The sequence below is a fragment of the Misgurnus anguillicaudatus genome, chromosome 4, assembly GCF_027580225.2.
Source record: "Misgurnus anguillicaudatus chromosome 4, ASM2758022v2, whole genome shotgun sequence".
In the NCBI taxonomy this organism is placed as follows: Eukaryota; Metazoa; Chordata; class Actinopteri; order Cypriniformes; family Cobitidae; genus Misgurnus; species Misgurnus anguillicaudatus.
In genome coordinates, this window is record NC_073340.2 from 14106230 (window position 1) to 14124681 (window position 18452).

The window sequence follows — 18452 nt, forward strand, 5'->3', positions numbered from 1 at the left end:
GATTCCTTTGAATCTTTATTTCTTCAAAACCGTTGTTTTCTTCAAAAGTTGTTATCTGAACGCATCGTGTCAGTAGATCTTCAAGTCTTTTTCTCTATCTCTGAGGACCCATTAATACACCGTCGTTTAGAGGGAATCTGATCTTCGGTGTCCTGCTCATCTGCATGTCCATATCCTCCACCACCAGGTGTAAATAAAATGAACATGTCCTGTAAACATCAAGTTTTTTCTTATTATATTCCTACCCAACAGCAATCTTTCAACTGCTTCATAATCAAGAGAATGTAGGCCGGGACTTGATTTGAGGATCAGGGCCTGTATTCACAAACCATTTCATCTCACCAAGAGTTCTCCTAATAGCAGTAGAAGTTCTTGGCTAAGAGTTTTCTCCTTAAAGGATTAGTCAATTTTCTTAAAAAAATCTAGATAATTTACTTACCACCATGTCATCCAAAATGTTGATGTCTTTCTTTGTTCAGTCGAGAAGAAACTGTTTTTTTTTTGAGGAAAACATTCCAGGACCTTTCTCACTTTAATGGACTCCAATGGATCCCAACACGTTTTAATGCAGTTTAAAATTGCAGTTTTAAAAGGCCTCTAAAGGATCCCAAACGAGGCATAAGGGTCTTATCTAGCGAAACAATTGTCATTTTTGACAATAAAAATAAGGCACTTTTAAACCACAACCTCCTGTCCATCTCCGGCCCTGTGACGCGACAGCGCACAGGACCTCACGTGTGATTTTTGACCTCACGTAATATGTCATCACGCCAAGAGGTCACGGATGACGAATGCGAAACTACGCCCCTGTGTTTACAAGTGTGAAGAAAGAGGACCGCTCCGACGTTGTTGTATGTCGAATTATATTAATTAATGTCTTTGTGTCAGTTTATTGTTTAAAATGGTCCGCAAATGTGCGTTTCATATGTGTAACACGTGACCTTTCCACGTCATTACGTAATTACGTGAAGTCGCGCTGGCGCGTCACAGGACCAGAGATAGATCAGAAGTTGTGGATTCAAAGTATTTTTTTCTTGTCAAAAATGACAATCGCCTCGCCAGACAAGACCCCCACGCCCCGCTTGAGAAACCTCAGAGTCCTTTAAAACTGCAATTTCAAACCCATTAAACCCATTTTAGTCCATTAAAATGAGAAAAATCCTGGAATGCTTCCCTCAAAAAACAACTTCCCGTCGACTGAAACATTCAGTGAAAGGTTATTAAAAGAAACATTTCTTTCTTACCCTTTTATAGTCAAAAAAACTTCACTACTGAGAACCTTTTGTGAAACAAAAGATTCTTTGGATGTTAAAGGTTCTTTATGGAACCATAGAGTCAAAAATGATTAATTTGTGTCATTGTATAGCAGCTTTATTTTTAAGAGTGTATAAGCAGACTTTTAATGAACAGGCTTGAATAATCACAGATGATAGTAAGACATGCAAACATAAAAGAAAACCAAACTGGATACAAGAACAGCTGTGACTTCTTGCCCAACTAAGGGTCCATTATATTTTCACGTAGGACCTACACCGTAGCCTTGGCACCGTTGGCTATGTGTCGGTTTTCATTCATACTTGTGCGTCGTTGTTCACGTCAAAGTGCACTTGCACAATGCTAGTAGGCAACTCCCAACTGGCCATGTCATGGTGTTGACACAGTATCAAGGCAAAACCAAAGAAGAAGTGTTGGAGGTAAATAGACAGCAGCCCCTTTTGCAGCTCGAGTTAAATATCACTCCTCAACTTGGCCCATCTTTGTTTATATCATCGCAAGCGTAAATGTGTACGAGAAAATGTGACAGATTTTTTTTGACCTGACATGAGGGTTCTACTGGACTATTCACAGTGCTTGCGGTCCATGTAGAACAAATGCGTTGTTATATTTTTGCAGAGGTGCATGTCAGGCTACGCAAAGCTACAAACAGACTACGACGTAGGTCCTACGCGGAACCAGAAATCACCCTTTATAGATAAAATGTAGTCAACCGCCATTTTAGTATTATTTGTAATCTGGTCTTAGTGACTCAGGAGTCCTCTTGACTTCCCCTAAATTTTCACAGCTAGTTTTAGCGCTAAAACACTTCAGGAATGACACGGCTATTATTTTTACGAGTTTTTCCTAACAAGTTCAACTAGTTAAGAGCTACTTTTAGCTTTCATGCTGGGTACACACCAAAAGATTTGTTTACATCTTATAAGATTTTCAAAATGTAATAGACCACAAACATGAGGTTTTGCTCTATAGTGTGTGCTGTCTTTGACACATCATGGCACACCACACACATTATAGGAGCAAAATGATTAAATCTAGGAAAACAGATTTTGAACCAGAGTCTCGACTGTGAACACAGGAAATCTCGAGTCTTCAGAATAAGCATGGTGGGCGATATGCAGGAAGAAATTTCAATGATAGGGTTAGGGTAAAGTCATGGAGACAGCAGGAACATGGTCTGTACAAGTTCACTTTACATCAACTTCACTTTGTGCTGCGCCATGACTGCTTCCGTCTTCCATCATCTCGCTTTCTGATTGGATATTGTTTTGTTTCACGTGATAATCTCAAGAGCGTGTGCGCGGTTGTCCTCTGGGTTCCCCCCACACATCAGGATTTCTGATCGTAAATATTAAACATGTCTCTCGACATACCTCACACCAAACATACCTCACACATCTGATAATCGGGAGTCGGGACATTGCTAGGATTGTCGGTAGGAGGAAAGTCGGCCCAAAATTAGCCCAATTACCTTTTGGTGTGTACCCCGCATTAGATGTTTTCTGAATACGAGCCCAAATTTACTGGGAAAAACCTTATGATTAGAGGCAGAGCCATAGTTCAATTTCCGATATTGGCCAGCCTGTCATTGAACTACGGCTTTTTGAAGTAAATGCAGCAGCATCTGAAAACAGGTGATGGCGATTCATTACTAATAAAGGAACTGGCTTAACTGGCAAGATGCGCATAACAATCGCATGCGATTCATCATGCAGCCCTAGTTATTATTATGAAATGTTTACAGTAAAAATGATCTACCTCATGAAGTTGAATGCACATTTTGACTTTGTCTTACCCCAGGGTCCAAGCTGATGCTGTTCTTGGCTCCTAAATTTAACATTCTGTTGTCTGTTTTACGTAACAAATTCAGGCCACGTTCTCCATTTGTACCTCCTAGATGAGCAAAACAAATCTGTTACTGTCAAGTTACTGTATGCACATGAACGACAAGTTATATTTAGCCTACTGTAGATGTAGTTACCGTGGAGTCCATAGGGCTGCGTGGAGCGTCTCTCGCTCAGAACCGACAGAACAACCGGACTGCGAAACAGAAGTTTCCGGATGACTCCGTCACCTCCGCGGTACAGACCCGAACCTCCAGAACCTGGCCGCAGGGAGAAGTGCTCCAAAACCACTGGATATCTGATGACATATTCAATAATCAATTACAGATTCATCTTTTGCGTGTCAGCGAACCTGTGAATGACTCAATGCCGACCTCTTCTCTAAGATTTCAGGGTCAGTGATCCGGGTGTTTGTCATGTGACTGTGGACGCCGCTCCGCCCGTTCCAGCCCGGCCCCGCCCCGGCTCCCCCAGCAACCGTCTCATAGTAGCCGCTCTTCTCACAGCCAAACGAAATGTTGTTCATGCACCCCTGGGCCGAAAGACAAATCAATTCAGTTCTGACCCAAATTATAATGTGAAATATTTTGGGAACGCATTTCAGTCTGAATCAAAGGCTCAGTGTGCGGTTGGTCAGCATGGGTAAGTTTGGCTACTAGATGTTGGAAAATCAGCTGTGTAATAAGACGAAATAACATTTACAGGCTCACACATGATATGTGGACCACATCACCCTTGACACTGTGTATGTTAGTAAATGTTTAAAGTGCTCACTAGTTTGAAACAGTCGAGAGCTCAGTTCATGAAGTGATTTACTATAATAGTTTACAGTATGTACATTACTATATTACATTATACTTTTGAGCGTTGTTTGTGCTCATTCAAACGCTCTTCGTTTCTTGAGGTCTAACACGAGGTCTGCTGAACACACACCTGGGAGGCAGCACACACTTGGAAAGCTTTAAAGATGACATCCACCACCCTTTGTGAAGTGAGAACGTTACCGCCAACCACCGCAGCGTGCATAGACGGCTGCAGAATAGAGCCAGCAGGAATGATGACTTTAACAGGGGTCAGACAGCCCTGGAAAAAAAACACATGCACAGAATTGTTATTGTTTTACTCCTATAACTGCTATAATACTGAGTGAAATATTTTGTGCTTAGCAGGGTTGTCCACTCCTGCAAAGTTTAGCTGCAACTCTACAATCAAATAAACCTGAAAACAACTCGACAAGGGTTTACTAAACATACTAGAAACTTTATTAAGTTGGAGGTAAAGTCTCCAGGACTAAGTTTAGAGCAGAATCTGATGTCCTGTATCTGAAGAGCTGCTGTTTAATCACACGTATGCTCTTTATAAACTGCTGCTTGAGACATTTTCCATTTAAAGAGGCCATGGCACAAGACTTTTTTAAGATGTCAAAAAATCTTTGGTGTCCCCAGAGCACATATGTAAAGTTTTAGCTCAAAATACCATATAAATAATTTATTATAGCATGTTAAAATGACCACTTTGTAGGTGTGTGCAAAAATGTGCCGTTTTGGGTGTGTCCTTTAACATGCAAATGAGCTGATGAAATTCAAACACTGATCACAATGATGGTGGTTTGTTGCAATTGAAAATCAATTGCGCTGTGAATTATTTTCTCTCTCTCACTTTTTCTCTGCAGTAAAAGGCAGTGCTGTGATTGGATAGTGCAGAATAAGGGGCGGTATTATTATAATAAGAGCTCCTTATGACATCATAAGGAGAGCCAAATTTCAACTTTTCAATTTAAATTTTTTTTCATGTGCTTGTAGAGAATAGTTTACCAAAACTAAGTTACTGGGTTGATCTTTTTCACATTTTCTAGGTTTATAGAAGCATTGGGGACCCAATTATAGCACTTAAACATGGAAAAAATCAGATTTTCATGCCATGGCCCCTTTAAGATGCATGTAACAAACAAAATGTCAAGTTTTTCTTGTTGAAGCACTGACAGTATGTAGACGGTCCCTCACTGCTTTACATGAAGTGCCGTGTGCTGCACTTTATGTGATGTGACCCATTTTGGACCTGTTTTACCTGTGATTAAATCTTCTGAAATTGATCTTAAAGTGACAGTCAGGTCCAATTTCTAAGCTTCCAAATATTGTTAAGGAGTTCGTAACAACAGGTTTAAATGCATGCAATGTCATTTTCTCTAAATATTAATTTAATATTACCCCATTTCTTAAGAGTTCCTTAAACGATTTGTGAGAAGTCGTTCAAAGATTCAGTCTGCCTTAACCCTACCTTTCGGTAGCCTACTTTGCTCTGATTGGTCAACTGACACAGTCTCCACACGGTCCAACAATAAGTGCAACATGCATTAATCTAGTGCTGACATGACTTACTGACATGACATTAAAAGTTTGAAAACCAACATCAATATACATCATTCATCATCAATCATCATAAAAGTAATAAAAACGACAATAGACACTAAAATTTTTTGACTCATGTAAGCAAGTATGTAAGCTAACCGAGCCACAGCTAAACAGCAAACAGTAGTTTAACAACAACATGCTTTGCTAGCGCGACTTACTGATAAGACATTTCAGTAAACTAGACATTCAGAACACTCGGAAGAAAATAAACACATAACGTAATAATCATACTTACAGAGAAATAAATTTTTTAATTAAAGCATGTTTTAAAAGCATGCATCAGGTTTATTTCAATGCACAGTGTATTATGTTAATTTTATGCTATAAAAAATTACATTTGCACAATTTTTATGAAAGTTAAGACTGAATGCACCTGAAAATGTTTGTGCCATTCAATTGTGCCAAAGAATGAGAAATATTAAATATTTTATTCACCTTAATGGCATGTAAGCATAATCATTAAAAAATCATTTTAAAAAATACTTTTTTTAGTTATTTCTAAATGTAAATTTTAATGTGTTTTTGTCATATTTGTCCTGACTGAAAACATGCTGAAAACAGCTCTGTTTTCTAAATAATCTTTGACAAATGATTTAAAAATGTATGTCAAAAAATCATATTACACTAAACCAGATAATTACATTTTATTCTACATTTTTAATTAATATATTTATATTTTAATAAAAAAAATACTAATTGACATAGACTAGTTACACCACATAGACATTTTTGCAATTATCCCCCCAATATTCTTTCAAAATGATATAAAACCAGAAATTTTAGACTTGGTCCTCAAAAAAGAGAATGTATGCAAGTAATCTGAAAATTTATTTTGAAGCTTATCCATGCTTTTATGACCTCTAGAATAGACTATTGTAACTCGTTACTCGGGGGATGTCACGCAAATCAGGTAAACAAGCTACAGCTGGTTCAAAACGCCGCCGCAAGAGTGCTTACTCGATCTAAAAAGTATGACCACATTAGTCCAATTCTGGCATCTTTACACTGGCTACCAGTTAAATATCGCATACAATTTAAAATATTACTAATCACCTAAAAAGCCTTAAATGGCCTAGCGCCCTTGTATATTAAAGAATTACTATCAGAATACAATCCATCACGTACACTGCGATCACAAAATTCTGGTCACTTAATTATCCATAGAATATCAAAAGTGTCTAAAGGTGGTAGATCCTTTTCCTACTTAGCCCCTAAGCTCTGGAATGATTTACCAAATAATGTTTGAGTATCAGACACAGTCGATCAATTTTAAGCTAAACTTAAGACATTCTTCTTTAAAAAAGCATTCACATAAAATGTCCAGTAAATGTACTTATCCCGCAATAGTTAGTTTGTCTAGAACAAAGCACTCACATACATCATATGTGTTATATACTTATGCCGCAATAGTTAGCCTGTCTGAAACCGAGCGGATTTTAAACCACAATACTGTATGACACTTGCATTACATGCGAACGGCCCCTATGCTAATAGAATTCTGTTTTTCTCTCCCTGTCTCGTTCTCGACCCCGAGGACAATGAGACAAACAGACCCAGTTCCTGTTGCTGTGAAGGTCATCGCACCACTGATCTACTGGCTGTCCTTCAACGTGATGCCCAGCCGATGCGCGACCAACGACCACCGGCTGAACCAGTTTAATCGGCTTACCCGCTTCCTATCCCTACCGTGTTTATATATATAAATATATATTAATCTCTCCTAAGGGTTTTTGTTCTTCTAGGAGTTTTCCCACTGGGTTTTCTCCTAGGGGGTTTTATTGTCCCCGGGAGAGTCAGCCAACTTTGGCTTAACTTAGCACTTTACTGTACGTTACATTATTACTACGCTCGCTTGTACATGTTATTCTAAGCCGCTATATTCTACTTCTATAAATTATCTATTGATTTTCTGTGTTCTCCCCTACATCTACTCATGTAAAGCTGCTTTGCAACAATTAACAATTGTGAAAAGCGCTATATAAAAAAAAATTAATTGAAATTTTAACCCTTTTACATTTAATTTATCCATACAGACAAACATTTTTTAACATAACTTTTTTGACCCATTTATTGGCGGAGCGCATACCAACTTGCGAACAAACAATTGGATGCCAGTCTCATTATTATGCAAATCAGGATTCAGGAGGTGATTTGCCTTGACTGTTTATGGTTTAAAATGGGAGTGTACAGGGCGGGATATGAGATATCAAATCTAATGGTGGCATGGCGGTCTAAGACTTTTGCACACTACTGTATCTGACTTTCTTTCTTCAGCTGAAGACAAAAAGTTTTATATAAACATGTAATTATATTATACACTTGAAGCTTAAATAATGAGAGGCGAGTGTGAAAAACGTTATATTTTAAGATTATTTAGCAAAGTAAAAACCAAAACAAACATATACTTTGCGCAAAAGCATCTACATGCTACAGACTTCAGATCTCATTGGTTCTTCCGTGTCTTATGATGAAATATCACATGACAACTAGTCACAAGGTACACAGGAACCAGATTTTGAAGAGATATCAGTGTGTGGACATAATTGAATTTTGTGTTAACTGTGTTTATTTTGGTTTTTACTTTAATGATAGCTCTGATAGGTCTTTGTGCTTTTTGGAGTCCCATAAAAAGACAGATTAAATAGTTATATATAAATGTGTCACTTTGTGTTCAGCTAAAGAAAGGAAGTCACAGACATTTGAGATGGGTAAAGATATTGTGAACTTTCAAGTTTGTGTTTAATATTTTTTTAACTTCTTTTGTCATAGGTTCTAGATACAATGAAATTCTTACTTATTTGTTTCTTACAAGAAAGACAAATTACAGGACAATAACAATATAGATGTTCATTATCGTGTGTGTGATGATTACCTGGTTAAGAGGAATATCCTGACCCACCATACACCTCAGACAGTAGATGAGGGCTGACAGGGTGATGGCTCGAGGAGCATTACAGTTACCCCACACTTCTGTCCCTGTGCCTGTGAAATCAAACACAGCACTGCCCTACACGCACACACACAACCCACACACATACAAAACACACACAATGGATTTGGAGAAACAGATAGACGTGCTTTTCACACTTTCCCTTTATTTCCCGACCCAATAATATTTGTATCAATAAATATCCTGAATATTTCAATGCTATAACCTGATGGTGTATGAAATGTAAAATCCCTCTCTTAAACATGAATGTCAAAATGTTTTTGCTACCTGCTCTTTATTGATCTGGACCTTTAGTTTGATCAGCGTCCCATCATCCATCTGATCTTCGGCTTTGACTTCAAGAGAGCCGGTTTCCTGCTGGCGACGGTGGGCAAAATCTTTCAGCATGTCTCGAACCGCGAGCTCTGCGTTACTCTACAAACACAGCACAGACACATTTATCAACAATAATAGCTTCATCTGTAACCTCTTACTTTCCAACTGTATAGTAGGGGAGAAGCAGTAAACGTGGCGTATGTCCAAATTTACAGTGCTCTTTAAAGTGAAAAGTATCCGGATTACACTGTTCTTCACTATATAGGCACTATTAAAGTCCATCGGAGGATTGGTGGAGGAAGATGACGTGACACAACTGATGCCGATATGTCACATAATAATGACCACATGATGAATGTAGACTTTATTCATACTACACACATGCTATAACAACATACTTTATTGAGCTTGTTAAGTATTTACTTATTCAAAATAAGTGCCTACTCAAAAGAATATGAGATTTCAGACCATGCCAACCAATGACTTTCTCAAGCAAGTCAAGCGACCCCCCTAACCTGCGTGGTCTACACACCTGAATGTAGCCCATGTATGCCTGGACCACCTCCAGACCGTAGCTGTCAATCAACTCCCCCACTAGCTGACAGCCCCTCCGATTGGCTGCAACCTGCGCCCGCAAGTCCGACAGGTTGTCACGGAGATTGCGTGTGCCAGAGCATCCTGGGTACTGCGCTGGTGCCATGAGGGCTTCAGTCACAGCTGATGTTACAAATAATGAAATATTAAATACAAAAACATCTTACATTAAAACCTGCGCTACACAGACTTTAACTTCTAATCTTGCCTTTCTCCTGGAAGACTCCACCCGTCACTAGCTTGAAGGATATGAAGACGGCGCCCTCCTGCTGCAGAGAGGTGGAGTGAGGAGGCATTGAGCCTGGAGTGATGCCCCCTATGTCAGCATGATGACCCCTGCTGGCCACAAAAAACACCGGGGAGCTCACCCCATCCCGAAACACCTGCACAAAACCAACGAGAACATGAGACATTTGATAGGAGCAGTAAGATTGCAAAGGGTTAATAATGAAGAGGACAGCACGATTATACTGCAGCAATGAGAATATTTGGTAAGTTATCACAAGGAATTTGATGGTGATAGTACAGGGGTGATGACGGTTAGGTCTGGGAGATGACTGCCGCCTGCACAGGGATGATTACTGAGAATCACATCTCCTTCCTTTATACTGCCACCTGCTGTCTGAATCTGCAACATCATCAACAACAACAACATCACTGTCTGCTGCTTCAAATGCAAAATGATTTCATTATAATTCACGACATGAAAGAGCATTAAAAAAAATTTATCCATTTGTTATGTTTAATATGTCATAAAAGTAAATGATGCCATGAGTGATAGATTTCCTTATAGTACTTCAAACAAGCAAAGGTGAAGAACGGCAGCATGCTTTCCCTACTGAAAAATCCAGCTAAGACTAGCATTAGCTGGTAGCTGGTTTTAGCTGGTTTAAGGTGGTTTACACTGGTCCTCCCAGCCTGACAAAGCTGGTTATGCTGGTGGGCCAGCTGGTCTTCAAGCCTGACCAGCTAAGTCCAGCTAGACCAGCTTAAAAAGTGACCAAAACACAGCTAGACCAGCTTGCTACACCAGCAAAACCAGCTTCCTACACCAGCAAAACCAGCTCAAACCAAGCTGGAGACCAGCTAAAACCAGCTCACCAGCTTATGCTGGTCTTAGCTGGATTTTTCAGTAGGGTTGTTATTGAGGTTTGTGTGTTTGTGTACCTGGTACTGTACAGTTTCCTGCATAGCCCCCAGATGAACGGGAATATGAGGGGCATTAGACACCAAACCTCCATCAGGACCGAACACAGCACAGGAGAAATCCAGACGTTCCTTTATATTGGTGGAGATGGAGGTTCTCTGCAAAACTCGACCCATCTGCTCTGTGTGTGAGGAACCAAAAACCTTCAATGTTTTCACAAATATTACACAGATTAAAATTAGAATCAGATGAAGACAGCAGCACAGTACAGGTAGATAACCTACAGGAAAACTGAAAAAGATTTGAATACATAATAAACAATTATATGTTTGATGGGTTTAAAGGACGATGGCATTTGTTTGTGCATGTTAGGGGTGTAAAGATAAATCTTGTGATTTGCTTGCTATGCTTCTCAATGAATTACAGTCAAACGCCGCTACATCTAAAAGCCAGAGGGCGGTCTCGTACAGAAACTTAATATGCACAGCAGAAGGAATACCATTTACACACAAATCTCTACGTAATGCCTATAAGCATATTTTTATCGCTGTTCTTCAAACCTTATCAGGTATTTTCATTATAATAAAGAATATTTGAAGGGTTTGGTTCCAAAACGCGATAAATGCCATTAAAAAAATTTTTTACCACCAAAATCCACAAAAGTATCGTATCAGGTCAGTATTAAAAAGTAAAATCTTAATTTTACGGGGGGAAAACCGATATCCGCCATGTTAGTCTGTCATCTTTTCTTCTTTTTTCCCCAAAACGCGATAAACGCCACTCCTCCTTTTCTGTAGAATGCAATAAATCCGCTCAACAAATCACAGCATACCATTCCACACATTGTAAACAACAATGGTGGCGCGTTGAATACACACTGAATCCTAGTTTTCTTCATCTACTTTGTACTTCGTGATCAACGAACAAACAAAAACAAAATAATACTTTTAATGGCATTGATAAACCTGTGGTGGTTTTCTTTAGCATGGAAAAAACGTAAGCCACTCGGGTGATGGAAAAATGCTGGCTGTTGCTTGTTCTCACACAGCTGCATCTAGCTCCTGTCATGCTAACACATTGAGCCCAGGGGATCTTATGAAAAACTCAAAATGTTCAAGTGTCCAACTACGCGTGCATAGCGAACGTACATTATTAATGCCATTAATGTTTTTTTTTTAATCAGTGTATACCACTAGTCAACTAAATGAATATAACATTTGCAAAGATGGATGCACATTTATATATTGATTCAATAGATTTATAGCATTTAAAACAAAAAACTTGGATTTATTGCATTTTGCAAAAAAAAAGAATCCGTTTTTATAATAAATCTTTGAAAATAAAATTATGGATTTGAATTTTTTATGTTATTAAAACCTTAAGATGCTATTTGAAAGTTTGTAACAGAAAATTGTGTTTTTCATCTTGTCACTTTCTTGGTATAGAAAACACGTTTTTAACGAAATTTGTCAAAATGAATTTACTGCGTTTTGAAACCAAACTCTTAATTTATAATGATTATGTTTGACGAGTGTTGCTTTTTCAAATGCATCTTATTAACAACTCAAACTGTGATTTTAGATTAAGGACTTCCTACTGATCAAAAAGCCGTAGTACATGAAAGAGCTGTGCATAATATCGGACAGACATTATTGGTGTGCATTGCGATTTATTGCTACACCTCTAGTGCACGTAGCCCATCATATTTAAAAAATGCAAAATAAACTTTGGTTCTGGTTTCATGTCAAACCTGCGATGCTCATGAAGCGATGAGAGAAGATGGACAGCTGGACCGCGTTAAGTTCGGTTCCTAAAGCACACAGCGTTGCCATCCCGACATCGATACACAAATCACCAGCCTCCGTCAGCCGAGCGACACACGACGGCTCTACGAGAATTGTACTGAAAGACAACACAAACAGAGAAGTTAAAGGGATAGTTTACCCAAAAATGAAAATTCTGTCATCATTAAAAGAATAGTCTACTCATTTTCAATATTAAAATATGTTATTACCTTAACTAAGAATTGTTGATACATCCCTCTATCATCTGTGTGTGTGCACGTAAGCGCTGGAGCGCGCTGCGACGCTACGATAGCATTTAGCTTAGCCCCATTCATTCAATGGTACCATTTAGAGATAAAGTTAGAAGTGACCAAACACATCAACGTTTTTCCTATTTAAGACGAGTAGTTATACGAGCAAGTTTGGTGGTACAAAATAAAACGTAGCGCTTTTCTAAGTGGATTTAAAAGAGGAACTATATTTTATGGTGTAATAGCACTTTGGGGAGTACTTCGACTCGCCTGAAAAGTCCCCTCCCCTTCTCACTCTCATAATGGGAGAGGGAGGGTGTTACTGCGCCGAGTCGAAGTACTCCCAAAAGTGCTATTACGCCATAAAATATAGTTCCTCTTTTAAATCCGCTTAGAAAAGCGCTACGTTTTATTTTGTACCACCAAACTTGCTCGTATAACTACTCGTCTTAAATAGGAAAAACGTTGATGTGTTTGGTCACTTCTAACTTTATCTCTAAATGGTACCATGAATGGGGCTAAGCTAAATGCTATCGAAGCGTCGCAGCGCGCTCCAGCGCTTACGTGCACGCACACAGATGATAGAGGGATGTATCAACAATTCTTAGTTAAGGTAATAACATATTTTAATATTGAAAATGAGTAGACTATTCCTTTAACACACTCTCATGTTGTGTCACAAACCTGTATACATGATACGTTTGTGAGCTCCATTCAATTCCATTGTATTTTTTTCCTATTTGGTATTCCTACATTTAATCAAAGCATTAACATAATGTATCAATTCTGTCTTGTTCTTTTAAACGAAGCAAAGAAAATTAATATTAAGATTAATATCAAAAAAGTCAAAATTGTTCTCTGTAGACACTTAAAACTGAAGAAACTATTGAATTACTAATATTTAGTTGCATAAACATGATTACTGTTGCACATCTGTGTTAAATCGAGTCAAATGACTTCAGCGCAGGACCCACAGTTCTCTTGTTGAAACACCCATTTTAGGTTAATTTCCTTTTTTGCAAAGAGCAACATATTCTCTTCAATCATACTAATGTATTCAAACTGATCCATGTTCACTAGTATACGTTAAATAGGCCCAACACGATAGTATGAAAAACATCCCAATACCATGATTTTTGCACTACCATGCTTAACAGTCTTTACATTGTACTGAGGGTTACACTACTACATGTAAGTAAATAGTTTTCAATGCAGATATATTACTACTTCTAATAATAATGGTGGTTTATCAAGGTCATTGTTGTAAATCGTGCACTGGTACTTTTTTAAACACAACTGTATATTTAATAATTTTCCTGTTTTCTGTATTTTCCTTTTTTAGTGACAAGTTGCTTTGACAAAACCCAACATCGTAAAAAGTGCTATGTACATAATTTTGATATGAACTGAATTAAAAGTCATATGGGTTCAGGACGACATGAGGGTGAATAAATTATAACAAAAATGGTCATTACAGGCATGCAACAGCCTAAGTGTATGAAGTGGCTGCTGATATCCAGACGCACCTGTTCTGATCGATGATGATCGCTGGTCCCTGGATGCTATGATCACATGTCAGATCTTCCCATAGATACACACTGGTGCTCAGATAACCTTCCTCAAAATAACACTGTGTCACCTGATTTCAACAAATACAATCAATCAATAACATTTCCATATTTGATTGCTTGATTTACAAAAGAAACCACATCTGTATAAAGCTTATTATACAGGCTCATCAACATTCTGCGTAAGCTGTGACTAATTGAATAAGCACATTACTGAGCATCATCACAGATATCAAACTCATTCAGATCCACCCCCCATCAATAATTATTAATTTATATATTTAAATTCTATTTATTCAAATTCATTTAGCATACTATATCCTAGTTTTCATTTAGAAACTGATCAATATCAATATCAGCTAATAATAATGTGTTGCTAACTTTACACCAACATTGTTCCTGTGTGCCCCCTCAGAGTCAGACATTGTGATATACATCATACAATTCAGTGGCTATTGTTAAATGTACCCACGTTGTCCTGTACATAGGTACGTGGTTTATGTAACATTACATCATTTGGGCCCAAACACTGAGGTGCACACTTGAAGGCCGTGGGTGCCAAGCCCTATTGTTTTCTTTAGGATTTAGGATTATTATTATTTAACTTAACATGATCAAAAACTCTGAAAACTTGGCACAAACGTCAATCATTGGACATAACGCCCGGGCAAAGGTTGGCACACTGGCGTGGCGGGGTGCTCTGTAGTGCCCCTGAAATGTAAAAATAATCTTGGTGCACAGATCATGCATACATGTATGCATATGTACAAAACGTATGCTTGTAGTTCTCATTGACCCAAACAACTTGACAAGCACTGACACCCATTAGCTTCCCCCAACAGGAAGTCAGCCATTTTGGATGTTGCTAAAAGTGCCTGCGGTGAACCTTTTAAATCCTCCTCCTAGGCAATTCATGCGATTGATACCAAACTTGGTGAACATGATGCCAAGACATTGGAGATGGTAAATTGTGAACAGACTTTTGATATCTCGAACACTGTTGCTATGGCAAGGCAGCAAATCAGAGAAACAAAAAGTGTCTCATATCTAAGGCATACATTGACTGATTGTGATCAAACTTGAGCAGTATGTTTGCCGCTGTGAGGATTGATGTCATTGATGTGGGTATTGTAAGACATGGTCATAGCGCCACCAACTGGCAACAGGAAGTCTGTCACTTAAAACAACCATTAATAAAGTGTTAATCCAAGGCCGTTTCTCAATGTCAAGGATACTTCCTTGGCAGGACTGGTCTTTCCAAGTCATCCTTCAGAGACTAGGCGAGGCTCCTCTTTAGAATTTGGAGAACACAAAAATGGAACAGGCTAGCAAGTGCACGTCATTATGTCAGTAAAAAGGTGTGCTTTCGGCGCTGCGCGCATAGGCATCCTTTCCTGTAAATGGGATATTTTTCGAACAAATGACTTAGTCCTTGGTTGCAATTCCGAGGATCCTCGACATTGGAACATTCCTTAGACGGATGTCGATGACATAACATCCTTGAAATTCTGGCTTCCGAGGATCCTTTATTGACATTGAGAACAGCCCAAGTAACTTCAGTCAACCTGATCTCATGGAAATCCGTGTTATAATCACGGAAAATTGTATCACTTTATCCATGACCATGTCACGGAATTCCGTGACAAGACCACGGATGTCTTTTCCGTGTCACTCCCACGGATTTCTCATGTCATTTTATGTATTTTTTTCATAGTTTTTTCCTATTTCCTTACCATTGTCGCTTGGAGTTAGGGTTAGCATCACTTTCTGTTAGATTTTTAGACATCCTAACCTGAATCCCAACTCTAACTCCAACTCCAGGCGGGAAAAGTTTTAAAAGCGGAAGAAAAACATGTAGAAACCAATACATAAAAGTACATCATAACCCAAACCCAAAATCGAACCCCAACCCCAAGCGACAATGATTTGAGAATAGGAAAAAACAATGAGAAAACAATACATAAAATGACATGAGAAATCCGTGGGAGTGACACGGAAAAGACATCCGTGGTCCCGTCACGGAAAAAAGCTGAATTCCGTGATCAAATTTTCTGTGACTATAACACAGATTTCCATGAGCTCATGTTGCCTTCAGTCTTGGTCAGAATAATGAAGAAACGTGACTGATGTAAATTTCTAAAAGGATTTGTGATATTATAAATACTGCTGCTGTAGTAAAACGTCACAGTACACTTGAACTAAAATTTAAGTAATAAAACTAAAGGGAACCGGATTGGATTCATGCCTTTTTTTAACATACTGCAGATTTATTTAGTTGGCAAGCATATACATTAGGTTGATTTTTAAAACCTTAATGTATTTGATGTGTACACCTAGCACACATCAGATTGGGACTCAGCATCAGCTGATACTGAAAATTAAATGACTTGGATCAAACCTGTGGCAAACCAAAACATGATTTGGAAATCTTTAGGCATTAGGTTAGCAACATGTAAATGTCAAGCCAGAATCTGTGACTCTCTCCCCCTTGAGTTGTGATGAGATTTAACGCCTTTGTAAAGTGCCCCGTTTCAATTAGCTGTCTATGTAGACAGTTGAAAGAGTGCAGTAGGTTTTGAAACATACCGTGTTAGGGTTACACTTAAGGGTGTAGAGCTCTGCTGTTGTTGTCATACCTTAACTGGTGCCAGAGATCTTTGCCTTGCCCTGATCTGCACCTCTGACCTAATTCCAGACTTCCCACAACCACGCACACGGATATCATCCACCACAATCGGACGATCGGCGATAGTGAAGCCAAACTCTTTCATATATCTAATTCAGAAAGCAAAGTGTTAGGAGGCGTAAAAGGGAAATGTCGAGTGTGAAACGTGTGGAGACAGAAGAACCGTTTAGTGAAGGCCGTGCTGAAGTCTCCAGAACTGCAGGAGAGAGAGTTACTGGGGTGACCTGCGGCCGTCACCATGAGCGCACAGTCTGTACCTTCATATCGCATGTGCAGAAAGACCTCCATACTCATCTGACAGCTGAACACACACACAATAGCAATGCTCTTATTAAAGGCAAACTATTCCCCTGCTTGATCAAAAACAATGTGAAAAAGCTTAAAAACACAAGTGACCTGCTGAAGCCACGCTCAGATAGTTTCTCCTCACATCGCTGAGAAAGCTGCTTTATCCTGCCGTCCAGCTCAGAGTATGAAGCTGCTACATACTGTAATGAACAGGGTTCCTGAACCTCCTCTACCACATCAGCCAAAGCCAAACCATATGCTGACAGCACCCCACTATATCTGAGAGAGAAAGCAGGAGAGAGTTACGGCCAAGACATCGCTTGGACATCGACTATTTTACTCATGAAAACACTTAAAAGTAAAACACACATATTTGTGTATAAAGACGGTCTTCATCCCTAGGGCTCTTGCGATGGCACATGCATGCTGGCCACCCGCTCCTCCAAAACATGCTAGCACATGCTCAGACGTGTCATGGCCTTTAGCCTGTAGAAAGAGATCTGAAGTTCAGACAGGCAGTGTTGATAATTACTCGACTTTGAAACTACGTTGAAACTACGTTTCTCTGGCATCGATCGAGACCAGAACCAGTAATGTCGCTTGCTGTACCTGTGTGAGTGCTCTGATTGGACGGCACATGGCTTCGTTAGCCACCCTGATGAAGCCCATGGCAACTTCCTCTATGGTCATTTCTGATTGGTCCTTTCCTGAAGTACTGCTCGACGATTGGTTAGTAGAGAGGAAGTGGTTAATCTCTTGCGTGAGCGCCTGGAAATGCTTTGTGGTTTCGTCGGCTGAGAGAGGCTCGTTTTCTCCAGGTCCAAAGATTCGAGGGAAGAAGGAGGGCAGCAGGCGTCCGAGAGCGAGGTTAGCATCGGTGACGGTCAGAGGGCCACCTGCATAAAGCACAATCACCTTTGAAGAATCATCTGTCTTTACCTCTTCATCTATTTGTCTGAAGTGTTCAGTGTTCTTTCTGAAGCTCGAAACAATACATTTGTCTGAGGTTGATGGAGCATTTTTAAAGTGCCTTCTAATACGACAAAAGTGTATCGACGGTGTTTGTGACATGTTGCCCATCATTACAGACCATCTTTTTAATAAATCATTAATGAAAATCATGCTAATCATCCATTTTTTTATTTTAAGCTTTAAATTGTCTAGCGCTCCTTTACTATCAGATGTGCGCGTCGCGAATGTGCCGTCACAAACTGCAAGTCTGGATAAAACTGGTATGGTGTTCCTGATTCTCAACCTCTGGATGATGTTTTCATTGCTAAAAGGAGTTTGGGAACTTACAGCAAAGCACAAATGACAACAGGTTTACACCAGACTGCGC

The 18452-nt window shown here is 39.2% G+C and overlaps 1 protein-coding gene across 1 annotated transcript in view; it reads right to left on the minus strand.

Moving 5' to 3' along the window:
* Positions 1-2: 2 nt before the first annotated feature.
* oplah (5-oxoprolinase, ATP-hydrolysing) overlaps positions 3-18452 on the minus strand; it is a 37861-nt gene continuing 19411 nt past the window's right edge. The window contains exons 10-27 of the mRNA XM_073866743.1: positions 17723-18009; positions 17481-17599; positions 17222-17386; positions 16989-17126; positions 16776-16914; positions 14098-14210; positions 12287-12438; positions 10557-10717; positions 9916-10017; positions 9598-9772; positions 9328-9512; positions 8748-8894; positions 8403-8537; positions 4053-4202; positions 3494-3651; positions 3257-3417; positions 3071-3168; positions 3-209 (exon numbers count right to left, since the gene is read on the minus strand). Coding sequence (XP_073722844.1) covers positions 81-209; positions 3071-3168; positions 3257-3417; positions 3494-3651; positions 4053-4202; positions 8403-8537; positions 8748-8894; positions 9328-9512; positions 9598-9772; positions 9916-10017; positions 10557-10717; positions 12287-12438; positions 14098-14210; positions 16776-16914; positions 16989-17126; positions 17222-17386; positions 17481-17599; positions 17723-18009 — 2714 coding nt within the window. The 3' untranslated portion in view covers positions 3-80. The remainder of the gene's footprint in view (positions 210-3070; positions 3169-3256; positions 3418-3493; positions 3652-4052; positions 4203-8402; positions 8538-8747; positions 8895-9327; positions 9513-9597; positions 9773-9915; positions 10018-10556; positions 10718-12286; positions 12439-14097; positions 14211-16775; positions 16915-16988; positions 17127-17221; positions 17387-17480; positions 17600-17722; positions 18010-18452) is intronic.